At 43.2% G+C, this 22,125-nt stretch overlaps 1 protein-coding gene across 1 annotated transcript in view; it reads left to right on the top strand.

Moving 5' to 3' along the window:
- The window catches only part of mccc2 (methylcrotonyl-CoA carboxylase subunit 2), a 176,452-nt gene that overhangs the window by 9,112 nt on the left and 145,215 nt on the right, over positions 1 to 22,125 (top strand). Inside the window, exons 2-4 of the mRNA XM_073066056.1 lie at positions 11,010 to 11,076; positions 14,537 to 14,621; positions 15,863 to 15,964. Of these exons, the coding sequence (XP_072922157.1) occupies positions 11,010 to 11,076; positions 14,537 to 14,621; positions 15,863 to 15,964 (254 nt within the window). The remainder of the gene's footprint in view (positions 1 to 11,009; positions 11,077 to 14,536; positions 14,622 to 15,862; positions 15,965 to 22,125) is intronic.

The following is a 22,125-nucleotide window of genomic DNA, read 5'->3' as shown; positions in this document are numbered from 1 at the left end:
GTGGCAAATATTCAGGGGATATTTTGCTGTATAGGTATGTTCCAATGAGACAGGGAAGTTATGGTAGGTACAGGAACCATGGTGTACAAAGGCTGTAATAAATCTAGTCAAGAAGACAAGAAAAGCTTACAAAAGGTTCAGAGAGCTAGGTAATGTTAGAGATCTAGAAGATTATAAGGCTACTAGGAAGAAGCTTAAGAAGGAAATTAGGAGAGCCAGAAAGGGCCATGAGAAGGCCTTGGCGGGCAGAATTAAGGAAAACCTCAAGGCATTCTGCAAGTATGTGAAGAGCAAGAGGATAAGACGTGAAAGTATAGGACCTATTAAGTGTGACAGTGGGAAAGTGTGTATAGAACCCGAGGAAATAGAAGAGGTACTTCAGTATTCACTATGGAAAAGGATCTTGGTGATTGTAGTGATGACTTGAGCTTACTGAAAAGCTTGAGCTGAGAATCACAAATCCTTCCATGGTCACCAAATTATAGGAAAGATGTCAACAAAACAGTGAGAGTACAGAGGAGATTTACTAGAATGTTACCTGGGTTTCAGCACCTAAGTTACAGAGAAAGGTTGAACAAGTTAGGTCTTTATTCTTTGGAGCGTAGAAGGTTGAGGGGGGACTTGATAGAGGTATTTAAAATTATGAGGGGGTAGATAGAGTTGACGTGGATAGGCTTTTTCCATTGAGAGTAGGGGAGATTCAAACAAGAGGACATGAGTTGAGAGTTAAGGGGCAAAAGTTTAGGGGTAACATGAGGGGGAACTTCTTTACTCAGAGAGTGGTAGCTGTGTGGAATGAGCTTCCAGTAGAAGTGGTAGAGGCAGGTTCAATTTTGTCTTTTAAAAAAAAATTGGATAGGTATATGGACAGGAAAGGAATGGAGGGTTATGGGCTGAGTGTGGGTCAGTGGGACTAGGTGAGAGTAAGCGTTCGGCACGGACTAGAAGGGCCGAGATGGCCTGTTTCTGTGCTGTAATTGTTATATGGTTATATGGTCTGTACAGTTAATAAAGATGTCTTAATGTGATTGAATAAACTATCGCTACTTAAAACCGACAGAAACAATGCCACTTGTGGCCGTACTTACTCATAGTAAACATGGCTGCAGGTCAGGGATACAGCTGCATTTTTAAAAAAAAACAGGGTTTTGACTCCCATTACCAACTGTCTTGCTGGCAAGTACAGGTGGCCCCCGTTTTTCAAACGTTTGCTTTACAATAGCTCGCTGTTACGAAAGACCTACATTAGTACCTGTTTTCGCTAACCAAGAGGATTTTGGCTTTTACGATAAAAAAGTTGTGCGGGCAGTTGTGTGCACGTGTGTATGTACGTATGTGTGTACGTGCCGATTTTTTTTCTCCAAATTGAATTTGGCTCACTATCTTCCCGATTTGATAAGTGAAACTACACCATACATACAATATTTCTACTTTATATAGGCTGTATACTTATCATATCATTCCTGCTTTTACTATATGTTAGTGTTATTTTAGGTTTAATGTTTTATTTGGTATGATTTGGTAAGTTTTTTTTTGGGTCTGGGAATGCTCAAAAATTTTTCCCATATAAATTAATGGTAATTGCTTCTTCACTTTACGACATTTTGGCTTACAATCAGGTTCATAGGAGCATTCTACCTTCGGATAGCGGAGGAAACTTGTATACAGTTTCTAGTAAATAAAATCGAAGATCTCCGAGCAAGGGTGCTGTAATAGAGGGACATTAGAACTGTGTTCATCCTTTATTTTACAGAATTCTGGTTAACCCTTTCCGTACTGGACGCAGTGATTCAAATTGACGGGTTCACTATACACCGTTAGGATAGGACTGTCGAGTCTCAAAAGCAGAGGTGGAGGTGTATGCCTCATGATCAATTCCTCTTGATGCACAAATGTATTAGTGTTGTCCCACTTCTGCTCACCAGACCTGGGATATCTTGCAGTTAAGTGCCAGCCATTTCTCTGGCCTCGGAGGATTTCTGGAATCGATTTGGTAGTGGTGTACATTTCAGCTGTGATCTGTGACGACCCTTCTTCCTATCATTCCTTCCCCTTCTCACCAACACTCCCAAGTTTTGTATCCAAATCAGTCACATAATGCAACAGACACAAAATGCTGGAGGAACTCAGCAGGCCAGGCAGAACCTATGGAAAGGAGTAAACAATCACTTCTTTCTTTATCCTCCTCTTTCACCCTCACCCACATCCCTTCCATTTTGCGCATATCTGCCCTCACCCCATCCTCCTGTCACCCCACCAAGGATAGGGTTCCTCTAGCCCTCACCTACCACCCCACCAGCCTTCGTGCCCTGCACATAATTCTCCTTAACTTCTGCTATCTCCAATGGGATCCCACATCTTTTCCTCCCCCCAATTTCTGCTTTCCATAGGGATCACTCCCTACACGACTCCCTTGTCCATTTGTCCCTCCTCACTGGTTTCCCTCCTGGCAGTTATCCTTGCAAGCAGAACAAGTGCCTCACTACAATTCAGGGTCCCAAATCATTAGACCATAATATATAGGAGGAGAATCTGAGGAAGTATATGCGGAATTAAAAGCACTAAAACCTAACTGACTTACTTGCAGCTTGGCTAATAATGTTGCAAAGTTAATCAACACACAAAGAAGTGCTTGTTGCATGGGAAAGCTGCCAAGGATGGCTAGCAACAATCAGAGTGTGTATGTGATAACGAATGTTATCCTTTCATGCCCTGATCACATCTCCCTTGACCTGCAGATTTTCCGATGCTCTGTGGTTCAACTGAGCAATGCAAGATTGCTAATAAATAGTATGTACTTTTAAGTAAACTGTATTTGACAATTATTCCCTTGGTCTGAAACTAAAGTCCTCTGATAGAGAGCCAGATTGACAAATTTGGCCCATCGAGTCTGCCATTTCATCATGACTGATCCAGTTTTCGTCTTAGCCCCAATCTGCTGCCTTCTCTCCATATCCTTTCATGCCCTGATCCATCAAATGTCTATTAGCCACTACCTTAGATATACAGAGATTTGGCTTCCACAGCTGCCTTATGCAAAGAATTCCACAGATTCAACACTTTCTCTAATTAAATAATTTCCTCCTCATTTCCATTCTAAAAGAATGCCCCACTATTCTGAGGCTGTATCCTTTGGTCTTAGACACATCCATCATAGGAAACATCCTCTCCACGTGCACTCTATCAAGGTCTTTCACCATTCGATAGGTATGAATGAGGTCACCCCTCATTCTGCGTTCTAGTGAATAGAGTCCCAAACCATAAAGTGCTTTTCATATGACAAGCCATTCAATGCTGGAATCGTTTTTGTGAACCTCCATTTTCAGCATATCCATTCTAAAATAAGGGGTCCAAAACTGCTCACAATACTCCAAGTGAGGCCTCATCAATGCTTCATAAAATCTCAACATTACAACCTTGCTTTTATAATTTGGTCACATTGAAATCAATGCCAACATCTTACCACAGATTCAACCCTACTGTACAAGTCCTACCTTCACTGGAAGAGAGCTCAATGATCCAAAAATCTTATGCCCTCCTTCCTACACTAACAACATAGCCATGTATTGAACTGTGTAATTTTCCTAGTTCTGGCCTCACTGGGTACGTCCTAAGATCACAACCCTGGAGGTCCTGCCCTTTAATTTAGCACCCATAACTCCCTGAAATTCCTATGACCTCTTCACTCATTTACCCAGGTCATTGGTACCTACATGGACCACGACATCTGGCTTTTCACTCTCCCACCTAAGTATGCTGAGGACTTGATTCAAGATGTCCTGGACTCTGACACCCAGGAGGCAACATAGCATCTGGGAATCTTGTTCTCACCTACAGAGCCTTCTGTCCACTCCCCTAACTAACAAATCCCCTCTCACCACAGCATGCCTGTTCTCCCCCTTTCCCTTCCAATTCGCAGAGGCTGACTCAGTGCCAGAGACCTGACTATTGTGAATTTCCTCTTTTAGGTCAACCCTGCCCCAACATTATCCAAAGTGATATACCTGTTGTTGAGGGGAATGACCACAGGGGTACTCTGATCCCTAACCCCTTTTCCCTTCCTGACTGTCATTCAGTTTCTTGTCACTTGCACTTGAAAGGTGTGCCTACCTCTTTATATGTCCTATTTATCACCACTCAACATAGAAACATAGAAAACCTGAAGCACAACACAGACCCTTTGGCCCACAATGCTCTGCCGAACATGTACCTACTTAGAAATTACCTGAGGTTACCTATAACCCTCTATTTTTCTAAGCTCCATGTACCTATCCAGAGGTCTCTTAAAAGACCATATTGTATCTGACTCCACCGCCGTTGCCGGCAGCCCATTCCACACACTCGCCACTCTGAGTAAAAAAAAACTTAACCCTGACATATCCTCTGTACCTAAACTTATCCCTGACATCAACCTCCTGAATGATCTGGAGTTTATCCAGGACCAGCTCCAACTGCTTAACACTGATTGTTAGAAGTTGCAGCTGCATGCAAACTGTATTCCAGGTGAGGTGGCACTTCAGCTGTGAGTGTGCTTGGGTCAGCTACTGTATCTGTTGCCCCCGTGTTGCTTTTTGTATATTGGTGAGACCAGATGTAGATTGGCAAACTGTTTTCCTGAGCACCTACAGTCCATCCACCAGAGAAAATGGCCACACATTTCAAGTCTACTTCTCATTTCCATTACAACATGTCAGTTCAATGCCTCCTCTCCTGCCGCAATGAGGCCACACTCAGGTTGGAGGAGGAACACCTTATATTCATCTGGATAGACTCCAACCTGATGGCATGAACATCAATTTCTTGAACTTCTGGCAATTGCCCCCTTCACCATTCCCTAATCCTGTTTCCTCTCTCACCTCATCTTCTTACCTGCCCATCACCTCTCCTTTTCCTTCTACCTGCTCTTATTAGATTCCTCTTCTCCGGCCCTTAATCTCTTTCACCATTCAACTTCCCAGCTCTTCACCCAACCCCTTTTCAGGATTCACCTGTGTTACGTATCCCGTAACTGGATCACTTACCAGCAAAGATAGAGAGGTCCGCTGAAGTCTGATGGTACCATTTTTAAACATTTTTATTTATAAAGGGGCACAAAAGTAAGGTTAATACAAACATTCAGATAACATACGTCGTCAATACTCAATCTAAAGTGCAGGTATAGTAATAATCAATAAGAAATAAGCTCTATCGTTGTCTAGGGGTAAGGTATATATTGTCCGCTGTATATCTAAAAGTCTCTTGCGTTCACTGCAGTTCCACCAGGTGCCGTCTTCTGGGGTGTCGTGGTGGTGCACTTTTGTTAGAGAGAGAGAGATAGAGATTGAATGAAACAGTTACCCGGCGGGTTTTTTCCAACCTTTAGGAGTTCGATCCGTCGAAGTCTCATTGGGGGGGTGACCGTTCACTCGTGGCCTCTCCGGTAGCTAAAGCCGTTCTTTCGTGGTGAGGTCGCCAATCCCAGGCAAGGAAAAGACGCACATGCACCCCCCCACCGGCTGTCGCTATTAAACCCTGTCACAGGATTTCTAGCTTGTCTTCTGGTGCATCTGGGGGGCTGTCTTTACAACCCCTCTTTTATCTGAACTCACGGGGTCTCAGATATCAATCAGGTTGGGATGATGCAATCTCTCTCCGTCTCTCCAACCACATTGCCCTGAGGGTATACACGTAGTACAGTTCCCAATTCACAAAGGTGTCTCCACGAGACGATGACCACAGTCGCCAGCTTTTGTCTCGCCATGAAACGAGGGACACCGCACGTATCTTTCTCTTCTCTTGGGTCATTGACCCCCCCCTTCACTAGGGCTCTTGCGATTCTCACAAAGGAGGGGGCTGGGATCATAACACCTCCCCTCTTAAAAACGTTTTTACCAGCGGTTAAAACGGAGTGGTACAGAGTCTTACAGGGTTTTAAGATCTAACATAGTACAAAAGCTTTTCTTTTAACTACAGAGCTGTACCGTCATACATTTTTCAGCGTCTAAACAGTTAACGATTACCGTGGCACTTCCTTTAATATGGTAACATCTTGTCCCTGACTAAAGGCTGGTAGCATCAGATTTCAACAGGCAGGGTTCCAAGGGGGTTGTCTTTGTTATTCACATGCTTTGTCAAAATCCCGTACAGCCGGTTTTTCTATTTAAAAATGGCGGCCCCATTAGCCGTCACCTCTTTTCCAGTGAGTTCCTACGTGGGGGACGTGGGTAATTTGGCGAGGTACTCTCCCGCCTTTCCGTTCCATAAGGGTTATTCTCTCAACACCGTGTCCCAAACTTAAATCATCATGTGAATTTCCACCCAATTCTTTAATGTTACACAGGTAGCTAACCCTTTTGTCAAGACCATGCAGGCTGATGGGTTTCAGTTCGAACCTTTCCCTCAGGCCGCATTTAAATTTTGGCTTTTTCACAGCGCTCTCTTGAATAACAACAGCGTGTGGGGCACCTTTACATTCCAAATCAACCTGTAATTGATGCGCAGGCACCGCGTTACCAAGCCCTCATTTCTGTAGCTTGGTTGCTTCTTCTGACACCAATCTAAACTTTAAATTTTCTTCATTCGATTTGCGAACTACAAACTTCCCGTTCCCTTCAATAATAATGTTTATCCCCCCATGGTCGAGTTCCACTTTAAGGTTCACCACCCCTTCGTGTACCAACACCTGGGAACCCTCCCTTCCCCCAATTATCAGGGTTAACCCTGTCTCCACTGAACCCCGTCCATCTGACCCACAGGGACTGCATTCCTTTTCAACTGAATCAAATACCTCAAGACTTTTTCTGAGCTCCATTACTAGGTTCAGTACCACGTGCATCCACATCTTGGACACACTCAAACGGGACATCTGCGTCTTCCAGGCTTTCAATACCCGTACCCTTTTCAAATTCTAAATTCCCCTGATCCTCCCAGTTCCTCTCTGGGCAACTCCCTTCCGGAGTAAACTCAACCCCGTGGGCTGAAACAACCTCGTCTGCCAACCCAGCAGACCTCTCCAAGGTAATGGCATCCTTTTCATCTAGGACTGCCTTCATCTCATTATCGGGAACACCTTGATAACTCTCAACTTCTTCATACAGGGCTGCCACCCCCGACAGATCATCCATGTCCAACTCTGGACCTTTTAACAGCTTTTTCCATTTCTCATCTTTATTTCCTACCTCTAGGACCTTTCTCTTCGCTAAGGGAAGATCTAGCTCCTCTCCCTTAACCCCTTTCACTTTACTACTCTTCGGTTTACCACCCTCAGAACCCTCGTGGTACAGGGTCGGTAGGACCGTCTCGGCCAAATCAATACTGGCCAGATTTAAACTGCTCGCTTTCTCAGCTGCCTTTCTCGACAGGCTGCGAATGCTCGCACCTGTGGTACAGACTGGAGCTGCGACGGGCAGGGCTGCAATCCTCACAGGCTGTTTGGGCCGTGTCATCCTTGTCCAAACCTGCCCCCCGGCTAAATCATTTCCGAGGAGGACGTCCGCGTCAGTTCTCAGGAATTCTGATGGCACCCCTATTTCGACTGGTCCAGATACTAGCTCACAATCCATAATTACCTGATGTAGGGGCACCATTTCTATTCTTGTACCTATCCCCTTCACGGCGACCATTCCCCTTCTCCGACCGAAATCTAGTATCTCACGGCGGATCAACGACAGCTCCGCCCCAGTGTCTCGCCAGATTCGGACGGGAATGGGTGGGTCTCCCCCCTTCACGGACACGGTTCCGGGTGACAGCCAAGTCTCTGACCCCTCTCGTACTCTGTCTACCCTGGGCTCTCTCGTCGATTTACTGATTACCACGGCACACCCGATAGGGACCGCTGCTTTCCCTTTTTCTGGCTCCTTTCTCGGAGCAAAGCACCTAGAGGCAATATGTCCTCCCTTCCCACAATTAAAACAGGTCAAGCCCGGAAATCTCGGGCCGCCTGGCCTTTCCCCCTCAACCTTACCACTAGCTCCCGGCAGGACCTCTGCCTCAGCCGGTGGACTTTCCCTACCGTTCCGACGGTCTCTCGGGTAACCTTTTGGCGAGGAAAACTTTATCCTGTGGGTTAGGGCATATTCATCTGCGCACCTAGCAATTTCTGAGATGGACTTATTCGCCTTCTCATTCAAATACATCTGGATCTCCTCCGGAACACACCCTTTTAATTCCTCAATCAGAAATAACTCCCTGATACGCCCATAATCCCCGTCCACCTGTTCCGCGGTGCACCAACGGTCCAAGAGCACACCCTTTTCATAGGCTAGCTTGGTATACGTTTGATTCCACCCTTTCCGTAAATTTCTGAACCTTTGTCTATAAGCTTCAGGTACTAGCTCGTAACTCTGGAGAATGGCCTCCTTTACTTTGGCATAATTCTTCTCTTCCCCCTCCCCGACGGACAATGCCGCATATGCTCGTTGTGCCTTCCCCTTTAACACACTTTGTAACAACGCCACCCACTGCTCTTTGGGCCACTTTTGATTTACTGCCACCTTTTCAAAAAGCAAGAAATAACTATCAACATCCGACTCTTCGAGTGGAGGTACTACCCTCAAGTCCCGACTAACATTAAACCTCTCGTCTCGATCTAACCCTAGATCTCTTCGCTCTTTCTTTAACTTCTCTATCTCCAAGTCATGTTCCCTCTGTTCTCGTTTCTCCTCATACTCTCTTTGCTTTTCAGCTCGTTCCCTCTCGTTCTCGGCTCGTTCCCTCTCTTTCTCGGCTACTTCCAGCTCTTTTAGCTGAATTTCATGCTGTCTTCGCTTTTCAGCTTGGTCCTGCTCTTTTTTCACCTCTAACTCCTTTATGTGGAACGCCTGCTCCCTTTCTCTCTCAGCCCCTTCCAGCTGCTTTATTTTAAATTCATGTTCCAACCTTAATTTCTCCAACTCTAGCTGATCCATCCCACTAGCTGGTACTTTTTCAGGGATATTTTCCAATACCTCAGCTTCAAACACATTCTTCCCAATGTAATACTGAGTTATGGCCCCTCGCACCTCCCGCTTTTTCATGGACGACCTCACTTCTGTGAGGTCCAATCCCTTCACCAAATTTAACAAGTCTGATTTGGTGGCCGCCTCTAGTGCCTCTACAGTCGGGTTTTTCATAAATTCATCCACGTCCATCTTTGCTGGTTTCCCGTCTGGCTACCCGCGTACTAGATCCAAATTTTTTTGACTTACAAACCCAATTCACTGCCCTCCCAATTTGGTTTCAAATCTCGAGACGAGGCCCCACGTTGTTACGTATCCCATAACTGGATCACTTACCAGCAAAGATAGAGAGGTCCGCTGAAGTCTGATGGTACCATTTTTAAACATTTTTATTTATAAAGGGGCACAAAAGTAAGGTTAATACAAACATTCGGATAACATACGTCGTCAATACTCAATCTAAAGCGCAGGTATAGTAATAATCAATAAGAAATAAGCTCTATCGTTGTCTAGGGGTAAGGTATATATTGTCCGCTGTATATCTAAAAGTCTCTTGCGTTCACTGCAGTTCCACCAGGTGCCGTCTTCTGGGGTGTCGTGGTGGTGCACTTTTGTTAGAGAGAGAGAGATAGAGATTGAATGAAACAGTTACCCGGCGGGTTTTTTCCAACCTTTAGGAGTTCGATCCGTCGAAGTCTCGTTGGGGGGGTGACCGTTCACATGTGGCCTCTCCGGTAGCTAAAGCCGTTCTTTCGTGGTGAGGTTGCCAATCCCAGGCAAGGAAAAGACGCACATGCACCCCCCCACCGGCTGTCGCTATTAAACGCTGTCACAGGATTTCTAGCGTGTCTTCTGGTGCGTCTGGGGGGCTGTCTTTACAACCCCTCTTTTATCTGAACTCACGGGGTCTCAGATGTCAATCAGGTTGGGATGATGCAATCTCTCTCCGTCTCTCCACCCACATTGCCCTGAGGGTATACACGTAGTACAGTTCCCAATTCACAAAGGTGTCTCCACGAGACAATGACCACAGTCGCCAGCTTTTGTCTCGCCATGAAACGAGGGACACCGCACGTATCTCTCTCTTCTCTTGGGTCATTGACCCCCCCTTCACTAGGGCTCTTGCGATTCTCACAAAGGAGGGGGCTGGGATCATAACACCTGTCACCTTGTACTTCTTCCTCCCCTTCTCCCACCTTCTTACTCTGAGTTCTCAGCTTTTTTTTCAGTCCTGATGAAGGGTCCATAGATGCTACTTCGCCTGCTGAGATCCTCCAGCATTTTGTGTGTGTTGCTTGGATTTCCAGCATCTACAAATTTTCTTGTGTTTATCAGTCACATTCTGAGTGATTGTCAGTTTTCTTTTACTATTAATTTGAGGATGTGGTGTTTAATGTCCACCTGAAATTACCCCTGAGCTGAAAAGCTTTACTTTTGTACTTGTACATCTGTGTGTGGTTTTTTCAGTTTTGTCCTTACCTTCTTACTTGATTGGCCTCTCAGTAGTGTCAGTCTTGTGAGTGTGAATGAACGTGGAGAAACACCCCTACAGGCCAGGCAAAAACTGTAAGAAGGACCTTTCATTTTCAGGTGCATTCCATAACAGAGCACCTCTCCTGTCCATTGATGCTGAATCTTCGGGTATTTATTTATTAGCGATACAGTGAGGAACAGGCCCAGTGAGCCGTGCCACCCAGCAACCCACCCATTTAATCCCAACCTCATCACTGGCAATTTCCATAACTAATTAACATACTGACTGCTACATCCTTGGACTGTGGGAGAAAACTGGAGCGCCCAGAGGAAGCTTAAGGGGAGAACATACACCCTCCTTACAGATGGCGCTGGAATTGAACGCAGGACTCTGATGGCATGAGCTGTAGTCGTGTCATGCTGATGGCCAGGCTGCTGAGGTGCCCTATGAGTTACTGTATGAATTTATCAGCAATGGCAATCTTTACTGTGGAATGCAATTGTTTGTCACCTCACCTTGTCCAAGTTAAAAATACGCTTTATACATATGAATTACTGTAAAAGGCACTGTGTGGAAATAAACTTTCCAAGCTTATCCTTAGATCTCTGTTTACCTTCAAGGAAAATCATGAAAGAATGAAGATATTAGTGGCAGAATTGAATGAACGAACAGAGAAAATCAGATTGGGTAAGTTTTCAAAATTGTGAAGTAAAACTGTTGCTATTCAATGAGTTTCCACGTATTTAGTGAAAACTATTGAAATTCAGAGAAAGATTAGCTTTATTTGTCATAATTACATTGAAATGATGATACATAGAATGAAATGTGTTGTTTGTGTCAATGATCAACACAGTCTGAGGATGGGTTGGGGGCAGGCTCCAAATGTCACCACGCTTCTGGCAGTAGCATAGTGCGCCCACAATGTACTAACCCTAAGTCAGACATCTTTGGACTGTAGAAAGAATTGGGAACCCATGCAGTTATAGAGGGTGTGTACAAACTCCTTACAGACAAAGGTGGAAATAACCCCAGGTTGCTGGCTCTGTAAAGCGGTACACTGCATTGCCATCTTCATGACATCACCCTGTGATTTTTTTGGCCTAGCTATTGGTAGCTGAGACTGTGATTTGGAGCTTGCTGTGTGTAAAGATGGTGGAATGTAACATAAAGGGCTTCCTAGCCTTTTATAAAAATAATTTGCAGGGCTTTGTGGGTAAAGCAGGGTGGTGAGACCAAGCATTGTGTTCTGCTGAGAGCTGTGGATGAGTGATGTGTCTGTCTTCTCTACTACTGCCTGTGTGGACGAGTGACGTGTGACTGTTCCCTGTACTGGTGTCTGTGTGGAAGAGTGAAGTGTGACTGTTCTCTGTACTGCTGTCCATGTGGACAAATGACATGTGACTGTTCTCTGTATTGCTGTCCGTGTGGACGAGTGACGTGACTGTTCTCTGTATTACTGTCTGGATGAGTGACGTGTGACTGTTCCCTGTATTACTGTCTGTGTGGACGAGTGACATGTAACTGTTCCCTGTACTGCTGTCTGTGTGGACGAGTGACGTGACTGTTCTCTGTATTACTGTCTGGACGAGTGACATGTGACTGTTCCCTGTATTACTGTCTGTGTGGACGAGTGACGTGTGACTGTTCCCTGTACTGCTGTCTGTGTGGACGAGTGACGTGTGACTGTTCCCTGTATTACTGTCTGTGTGGACGAGTGACGTGACAGTTCTCTGTACTGCTGTCTGTGTGGACGAGTGACATGACTGTTCCCTGTACTGCTGTCTGTTTGGACGAGTGACGTGTGACTGTTCTCTGTATTATTGTCTGTGTGGATGAGTGAGGTGTGACTGTTCTCTGTATTACTGTCTGGACGAGTGACATGTGACTGTTCCCTGTACTGCTGTCTGTGTGGACGAGTGACATGACTGTTCCCTGTACTGCTGTCTGTTTGGACGAGTGACGTGTGACTGTTCTCTGTATTATTGTCTGTGTGGATGAGTGACATGTGACTGTTCTCTGTACTGATGTCTGTGTGGACAAGTGAAGTGTGACTGTTCCCTGTACAGCTGTCTGTGTGGACGAGTGACATGTGACTGTTCCCTGTATTACTGTCTGTGTGGACGAGTGACGTGTGACTGTTCCCTGTATTATTGTCTGTGGACGAGTGACGTGTGACTGTTCCCTGTACTGCTGTCTGTGTGGACGAGTGACGTGTGACTGTTCCCTGTACTGCTGTCTGTGTGGACGAGTGACGTGTGACTGTTCCCTGTATTATTGTCTGTGGACGAGTGACATGTGACTGTTCCCTGTATTACTGTCTGTGTGGACGAGTGACGTGTGACTGTTCCCTGTACTGCTGTCTGTGTGGACGAGTGACGTGTGACTGTTCCCTGTATTACTGTCTGTGTGGACGAGTGACGTGACAGTTCTCTGTACTGCTGTCTGTGTGGAAGAGTGACATGACAGTTCTCTACTGCTGTCTGTGTGGAAGAGTGACGTGACAGTTCTCTGTACTGATGTCTGTGTGGACGAGTGACGTGTGACTGTTCCCTGTACTGCTGTCTGTGTGGACAAGTGATGTGACAGTTCTCTGTATTACTGTCTGAGTGGGTGAGTGACATGTGACTGTTCTCTGTACTGGGTTAGTTCTGGAGCATTCCTTCGACATGGTTAAGTCTGGACAATTCCCCTGAGCAAGTCGGGTTTTATGTCTCTGAAAGGTGATTTTATGTTGCTCCCAGTGTTTATTGATCTGGCTTTCGAGCTCAGATGATTGAACCCATATTAAGGGATGTTCACTTAGAGACAGGCGTGAGTCTGTCACTGGGTTGATATGATTTTGAGTTGCATTCTGTGTTCTCATTTGTGGTTTGTGAACAGAACTTTACAGTGGACACTTTAGAGTATTTTTTTTATTTTTGAAGGACTTCTGTTCCCACCGGGCTATTTTGTTGACATCGGGAGAATTAGAGTTCATATGTTTCTCTCAGCTCCTTGTATCACACACAATTCCACACGACTGAGTTTCAATGGCAAATGCACAATAATGGACCAGAATAAATAGCAAACCCAGAGATTTATGTTAAAATCAGTTATTGTTTAACTAAGTGCCAATATCATGTGTAGGCACATGCACAGTGAAACTTTTATGATCCAAATGTTTTAAAAAACTTTCAGCAAGTCTAATGTATTGTGGTCGAGTTTTTAGAATCAGTCAAAATACCTTCACCTGTGAGCAGCTCTGATGGTATTTAGAACAAATTTGATGTTTTCCTTTATACTTCTGAGTCTATTTTAACTTTTACAATAGCTGTTTTTGGTAATTTGCAAGATGAAAATACAATGGATTCTGGTTAATTGCGACACATCAGAAAAATACATTTTGGCTGATTTAAGTGGCTGCCCTTATTAGCTGAGGTTTCATAGAAATAGTTAAAATGTATAAAAAAAGGCAAACTGAGTAACAAATTATGTATTTAAGTGAAGTTCAATACAACTAGAACACTTCAGTATTATAAAACTGTGTTTTAGTTCCTAACAGTTATCAACAGAGGAATTCATGCTATGTTCATTTGATAGACTGTAAATGAACAAAATCAGTGTAAGCATCTATTGCAGATAATGGACTGCCTTCATGCAATGCTTTCAACAGTTGCATCCTCCAAATCTACATTTTCATTGTAACATTCAAGATGACTGTGGATACCTTCAAGTTCTTTGTAGTCCCTAACTTGCTAAAGTACTAAAATTGTTTGATTTTTCACTCCCAGCCATTTCTGGCATCTCCAAGCCTAAATGCTTGAAACTGCAGTGAGCAAAACATTTCTGAATTTCTTACTACTTACTTCTTGGTCACTATCAGTGACAAAAATCACTGCTTTTTGAACACAAACACACACCACTGATGCTATTTAAAAACTGTTCGCTCTAAGCATGGAGCAGTGTCTAACCACCATACAAACGCCTGTCCCAATTAAGCAACGTATTGTCCCAAATAAGTGAAGGGAATCCCAGCTATTTTCTTGATTAGTGTTTGTTCTTTAAAAGTTGTCCCAATGAGTGGCCCAGTGAACCGGAATCCACTGTATTCATTTTGACTTGTTTGTCAAGTTACGTTTGTTACAGTAACCTTTTATTTATGATACAGGGGGAGGAGAAAAGGCTCGGCAGAGGCACATGTCCCGAGGAAAGTTGCTTCCTAGAGAACGTATTGACCAATTGTTAGATCCGGGGTGAGTGAATGGTTTCTTCTCTGAAGGACAATGTGTATTCACAGATTCTTACAGTTGTGGGATCTGTCATGAGACTTCCCCTTTGTCTCAGTCTTGAGCAAGTCAAATAGGAGTAATCTAATTTACTATTTGCATAAACTTAATTAAATGCATTGTTCTAGCTGAACACCTTCTGTAAAATACTTCTAGATTACCTGTTTCTCATTAGGCACAACATAAAACAAGTACTTTCATTTCTTTTAAAAGCAGATCTAAATTTCTATGAATTAAAAAACAGATTTATGGTGCAGATAATATATGAAGAATTTTCTGTTTCCTTCTCAGATTTGTTGTTTAGAAATATAGCCGCTCAATTTTATTAAAAATATGTGTGTAAAATTGTAATTCATGGCAATCTCATGATGCATTAGATGTTTATTTGACATAAGAATTGAGTATCAGTCGCGTACAGGAGAATGCAAAGATACTTGTACAATGAAAAGCCTCAAGATGAATACAGTTGAGGATAATCAGTTTATTATTGAAAACTCAGCAAAATTTAGCTTCTCATGAGTTACTACTTTTTTCAAATAACCAATGCTTGGAGACATGACTAGAATAGGTAATCAGAATATTCTTTGATGGTTATAAATATACAAAAGCTTTCTTAAAGTTTCTCAGGGAAGGGAGGCTGATGTTTGTCACCAGTCCCCAATATTGTTCACATTGCCATGGATCTTCTTTACCAGGCTACATGTAGTGGTTACCCAATAAACTATTACCTTCAAATTACCATTATGTTCAAATTTAACATTAATATGCCAGTAAATAAAACCATTATTTAAATATTTCTTCTATCAAGTTTTGTTGTGATTCAAGTTTCACACTTTCAGAAAGAATACCTGTTTTGTTTTTGCCCTGAGTATATTGATGCAGTGAATGAAAATAAAAATTTGGTGTGCATTGGACTTCTAATTCCATCATAATTTTGGTCTTTCACTGAAACAAAGGAGTCTTAAGTCATTGAGGTATGTGCTTATTTAGTAATGGAGGTGCAGTGTAGAAGTGTACCCATACCTGAACAAGCCTGTGTAACACTGCATCAATGAGTTACTCTAAAAGATGCTCACTACTGTGTTTGTAATAACCATTGTGTTGCATTGTAGGGCAGGCTCCTACGGGAAGCATATTATCCAGGCAGGGTGTTACCAGTGAAAAGTACCATAGAATTACTTTTGTGTTAAACTTGTTTGGTTTGCCAGGTCACCTTTCCTGGAGTTTTCCCAATTTGCGGGTTACCAGCTGTACGGAGATGAGGAGGTGCCTGCGGGAGGCATCATTACAGGCATCGGAAGTGTATCGGGGTAAGCTTCATTTTCCCAACTGCCTCCTGTATGGAAGACTGAAGTGGAAGGTAGGTAGCTGGTGGAAAATTAATCTGTGTCCTGATGGCTATGCTGAAACAGTTTTGTGCTCAGAAACTAGAACAATTCTCATGTTACACAGACAGGAGAATTTAACATACAGGGTTCTAGGACCTCAAAAGAGGATGAGTAGTTAGGGAAAAACTTGTAGAAATTTTACACCCAGGAAAGCAGAGGGGAAAAGATCAGATCTTAGTTTATATAGATCATAAAATAATACAGCAGTAGTTAGGCTATTTGGCCCACAATGTTACGTCGTTCTTGATGCCAGTTTGTACTAAATGTCTAGTGAAAGATCTTTGCCTGAAACATTGACTGCTTAGTTCCTATCATAGTTGCTACCTGATTTGCTGAGTTCCTCCAGCATTTTATGTGCGTTGCTCTGGATTTCCAATGTCTGCAGAATCTCTTATGTTTTTACTAAATGTTCCTCTTCTTTATATCATCCATATCCCTCTATTCCCTTTATATTCATGAATTTCACTTCATTATTAACATGTGAAATGCTTAATTTCCACCTGCAGCTTATAGTTTACTAAACATAAAAGACTAAGAAATCTTTTCAGAAAGTATTTTTTTTATTATTTCTGTCCTTTGTATTCACATGAGCAGGAACTGTGGAAGAAGGGCGTTATTGAAATGCTGCAGAAGAACATTAGGCCATAAAGAGGTAGAGTTGAGCAAATTTATGGGCCTGAAGATAGCTAAGTCCCCTGGTCCTGATGGAATGCATCCCAGGGTACTGAAAGAAATGGCAGAAGTTATAGTCAAGGCTTGGTGATGATTTACCAAAATTCTCTGCACTCTGGGCAGATCATGGCAGATTGGAAGATGGCGAATGTCACACTACTGTTCAAAAAAGGATGTAAGCAAGGGCAAGTAACTATAGGCCAGTTAGTTTAACATCTAGTTGGGAAAATACTTGAAGCTATTATTAAAGAAGAAATAGCAACGCATCTGGAAAGAAATGGATCCATCACAGAGACGCAGCATGGATTCAGCAAGAGCATTTGACAAACTTTCTGGAGCTCTTTGAGGATATAACAAGCGCAGTGGATGGTGGGGGGGTACAGATGGATATTATTTACTTGGATTTCCAGAAGGTGTTCGATAAGGTGCCATGTAAAAGCTTAATCCATAAGATAAGGATGCATAGAGTTGGGGGTGACGTATTAGCAAGGATAGAGGATCAGTTAACTAATAGAAAGCAGAGAGTTGGGATACATGGGTATTACTGTGGTTGGCAATCAGTGGTGAGCAGTGTGCCGCTGGGTCCGCAGCTGTTCACGATATACATTAACAATCTGGAAGAGGGCACAGAGTGTATTGTATATAAGTTTGCTGATGACACTAAATTGAGTGGAAAAGCAAATTGTGCAGAAGATACGGAGAGTCTGCAGAGAGATATAGATAGGTTAAGTAAGTGGGCAAGGGTCTGGCGGATGGAAGTACAATGTTGATAAATGCGAGGTCATCCATTTGGAAGGAAAAATGAAAGAGCAGATTGTTACTTAAATGGTAAAAATACTGCAGCATGCTGATGTGCAAAGGGAATTGGGAGTGCTTTTGCATGAATCACATAAGGCTGGTTTGCAGGTGCAGCAGGCTTTCAAGAAGGCAAATGGAATGTTGGCCTTCATTGCTAGAGGGATTGAATTTAAGAGCAGGGAGGTTATGCTGTAATTGTATAGGGTACTAGTGAGGCTGCACCTGGAGTACTGCATCCATTTCTGGTCTCCTTGCTTGAGGAAGGATATACTGGTTGGAGGCAGTGCAGAGAAGGTTCTCCAGGTTGATTCCAGAGATGAGGGGGTTAGACTATGAGGAGAGATTGAGTCTCCTGGGACTGTACTCACTGGAATTCAGAAGAATGAGGGGAGATCTGGTAGAAGCATGAAATTATGAAAGGGATAGATAAGACAGAGGCAGTAAAGTTGTTTCCACTAGTAGGTTAGACTAGAACTAGGGGACCTAGCCTCAAGATGCAGGGGAGTAGATTTAGGATGGAGATGAGAAGGAACTGTTTTTCCCAGAGATGGTGAATCTGTGGAATTCTCTGTCTAATGAAGCAGTGAAGGCTACCTCTGTAAATATATTTAAGACAAGGTTGGATAGATTTTTGCATAGTAGGGGAATTAAGAATTATGGGGGGAAAAAGGCAGGTAGGTGGAGATGAGTCCATGGCCAGATCAGCCATGATCTTATTGAATGGCGGAATAGGCTTGACAGGTGAGATGGCCTCCTCCTGCTCCTGCTTATGTTCTTATGTAAGACCCTGAATTAGGAGCAGAATTAGGCTACGTAGCCCATTTAGTTGCACTCCATTCCATCATGGCTATTTATTATCCCCCTCAACCCCATTCTCCCACCTTGTCCCTGTAACATTTGACACCTGGCTAATCAGGAACCTATCAAGCTCCACTTTAAATGTACCTAATGATTTGGCCTCCATAGCTGTCCAAGACAATGGATTCCACACATTCAACACCCTCTGGCTAAAAGGACGTCCCTCTGTTCTGAGGCTGTGCACTCTGGTCCTATACTCCCCCACTATAAGATAACCTTCTCTCCACTTCCACTCTATTTGGGCCTTCCAAAATTCAATATTCGATAAGTTTCAGTGAGACCGCCCCCCTCTATTCTCCCAAACATTAAACCATGGGCATAGGCCCATTGGGTCTGCTCCACTGTTCCATCATGGCTGATTTATTATCCTTCACAACCGTATTCTCCTGCCTTCCCCCTACAGCCTTTAAAAATACCTAGCCTTCAGTCTTGAGTAATTTACCTCTGTGTGCCGCTTTCTGGTCTTCTTGTTCAGTCATGTCTGGTCAAATGAAATTATAGAATATCGGGGTCCATAGTATTCAGACGTAGTAACTGAGGAGAGTACTTGGGGGAGTGAGGTCTATGTTGCCCTGTGGATTTTAAGATGAGAAGAGACAGATGGAATACACTATATGGTCATGCACTGTGGCAGAAAGATTAAAGATGTAGACTACTTTTAAAATAGGGAGTAAGTTCTGAAATCGCAGATGCAGAGGGATTTGGGAGTCCTTGTGCAGGTTAATTTGAAGAACTCTTAACAGATTTGTCAGGCAAGATTTCCCTTTACAGAAACCATGCTGACTTTGACTTATTTCATCATTAGACTCCAAGTAACCTGAAACCTCACCCTTAATATTGGACTCCAACACTTTTCCAACCACTGAGGTTAGGCTAACTGGCCTATAATTTCCTTTCTTTTGTCTTCCTCTCTCCTTCAAGAGTGGAGTGACATTTGCAATTTTCCAGTCCTCTGGAACCAACCCAGAATGAAGTGATTCTTGAAAGATCATGACCAGTGCATCCGTTATCTCTTCAGCATCTTCTCTCAGGACTCTGTGATGTAGTCCATCTGGCCCAGGTGACTTATCCACCTTAAGACCTTTGAGTTTGTGTAGCACTTTTTCCTTTGTAATAGCAATGTCATTCACTCCTGCTCCCTGACACTTACGGACCTCTGGCACACTGCTGGTGTCTTCCACAGTAAAGACTTGTGTAAGTTCATCTGTCATTTCTTTGACCCCCATTACTAACTCACCAGCATCATTTTCCAGTGGTCCAATATCGACACCCACCTCTTTTACTCTTTATATAACTGAAAAAACTTTTAGTATCCTGCTTTATATTATTGGCTTGTTTGCCCTCACATTTAGTCTTTTCCCCTTCTTAAGGCTTTTTTGTTGGAATTTGAAAACTTTCCAATCATCTGACTTCCCACTCACTTTTGTTACATTATATACCCTTTCCTTGACTTTTATGCAGCCCTTAACTTCCCTTGTCAGCCATGGTTGCCTATCCCTGCCATTTGAGAACTTCTTCCTCTGTGGGACATATCTATCCTGCGTCTTGTGAACTATTTCCAGAAACCTCTGCCACCTCTTCTCTGCTGTCATCCTGGCCAATATCCCCCTCCAATCCACCTGGGCAAGCTCCTCTCTTACATCTCTGTAATTCCCTTTGTTCCATTGCGATACTGATACGTGTGAGTTGTGCTTCCTCCTCTCAACTTGCAGTATGAATGTTGAGATCACTGTTTCCTAAGTGTTCCTTTACCTCCCTCATAAAATCTGGATTATTACACAACCCCCAATTTAAGATAACCTTTCTCTGGGTAGGCTGAAGCACAAGCTGCTCTAAAAAAACCACCTCATAAGTATTCAACAAATTCCTTCTCTTATGATCTGATACCAATCTGATTTTCCCAATCCCCTTGCATATTGAAGTCCCCATTACTATTGTGTCATGACTCTTATTACATGCTTTTTTCAGCTCCCTTTGTAATCTCAACCCCACATCTTGGCTACTATTTGGAGGTCTATGTATTATTCCCATAATAGTATTTTTTATCCTTGCAGTTTCTAACTCCACCCACAAAGATTCAACATTCTCTGACCTTATGTCACCTCTTTCTAAAGATGTAATTCCATCTCTTACCAACAGAGCCACACCACCACCCCTGCCTTCCTGCCTGGCCTTTTTGATACAAAGTATACCCTTTGATATTAAGCTTCTAATGATGATCTTCTTTCAGCAACATCATACTGACCAATCTCTAATTGCGCCACAAATTCGTTCATTTTATTCCAAATGCTACGTCCATTTACATTCAGCACCTTCAATCCTCATTCTTCATCCTTTTGAATTTGCCTTTGTGATATAATTTAACTCTTTAAACTATCTGCATTTGTACCCAATCATTGGCTCGCACTTCCTTACTTTCATGTTACATCCATCATCTACTTGTAAACCTGCAAGCTGATTGTCAGCTCTATCATACTGGTTTCCATTCCCCTGCCATATTAGTTTGAACTAGTGCAAACCAGTGCTTTGTAGGGGTCCCATTCTGACATGTCAGGCCATGGCCTCCGCGTTTGTCAAGTTGGAGGAGCAACGCCTTGTATTCCATCTGGGTAACCTCCAACCTGATGGCTGATGGCATGATCATCGATTTCTCAAACTCCGGCAATGCTCCCTCCCCACCACCTCATTCACCATTCCCCATTGCTATTTCCCTCTCTCACCTTATCTCCTTACTTGCCCATCACCTCCCTCTGGTGCTCCTTCCCCTTTTCATTCTTTCATGGTCTTCTGTCCTCACCTATCAGATTCCCCATTCTCCAGCCCTGTATCTATTTCACCAATCAACTTCCCAGCTCTTTACTTCACCTCTCCCCCAACCAGTTTCACCTAACACCTTGTGTTTTTTCCTCCCCTCCCGCACCTTCTAACTCTGACTCCTCATCTTTTTTTTCCCTCCAGTCCTGATGAAAGGTCTCGGCCTAAAACGTCGACTATACTCTCTTCCATAGACGCTGCCTGGCTTGCTGAGTTCCTGAGCATTTTGTATGTGTTGCTTGGTTTTCCAGCATCTGCAGATTTTCTCTTGTTTGTGATTGGACATATTTTCTTTCCCTCAGTATCCATGGGTAAAACCACTATCATGAGTATAATCTCACCTGAAAAGAGTATCAATATTGAATATATACAGTTGAAGTCAGAAGTTTACATACACCTTAACCAAGTACATTTAAACTCAGTTTTTCACAATTCCTAACATTTAATCCTAGAGAACATTCCCAGTCTTAGGTCAGTTAGGATCACTATTTTAAGAATGTGAAATGTCAGAATAATAGTAGAGAGAATGATTTATTTCAGCTTTTATTTCTTTCATCACATTCCCAGTGGGTTAGAAGTTTACATACACTTTGTTAGTATTTGGTAGCATTGCCTTTAAATTGTTTAACTTGGGTCAAACGTTTTGGGTAGCCTTCCACAAGCTTCTCACAATAAGTTGCTGGAATTTTGTTTCATTTCTCCAGAAGGAACTGGTGTAACTGAGTCAGGTTTAGGCCTTCTTGCTTGCACACGCTTTTTCAGTTCTGCCCACAAATTTTCTATTGGATTGAGGTCAGGGCTTTGTGATGGCCACTTCAATACCTTGACTTTGTTGTCCTTAAGCAATTTTGCCACAACTTTGGAGGTATGCTTGGGGTCATTGTCCATTTGGAAGACCCATTTTGCAACCAAGCTTTAACTTCCTGGCTGATGTCTTGAGA

The sequence above is a fragment of the Hemitrygon akajei genome, chromosome 2, assembly GCF_048418815.1.
Source record: "Hemitrygon akajei chromosome 2, sHemAka1.3, whole genome shotgun sequence".
In the NCBI taxonomy this organism is placed as follows: Eukaryota; Metazoa; Chordata; class Chondrichthyes; order Myliobatiformes; family Dasyatidae; genus Hemitrygon; species Hemitrygon akajei.
The sequence above is the reverse complement of the archived record's forward strand: the minus strand, read 5'-3'. Positions and strand labels throughout refer to the sequence as shown.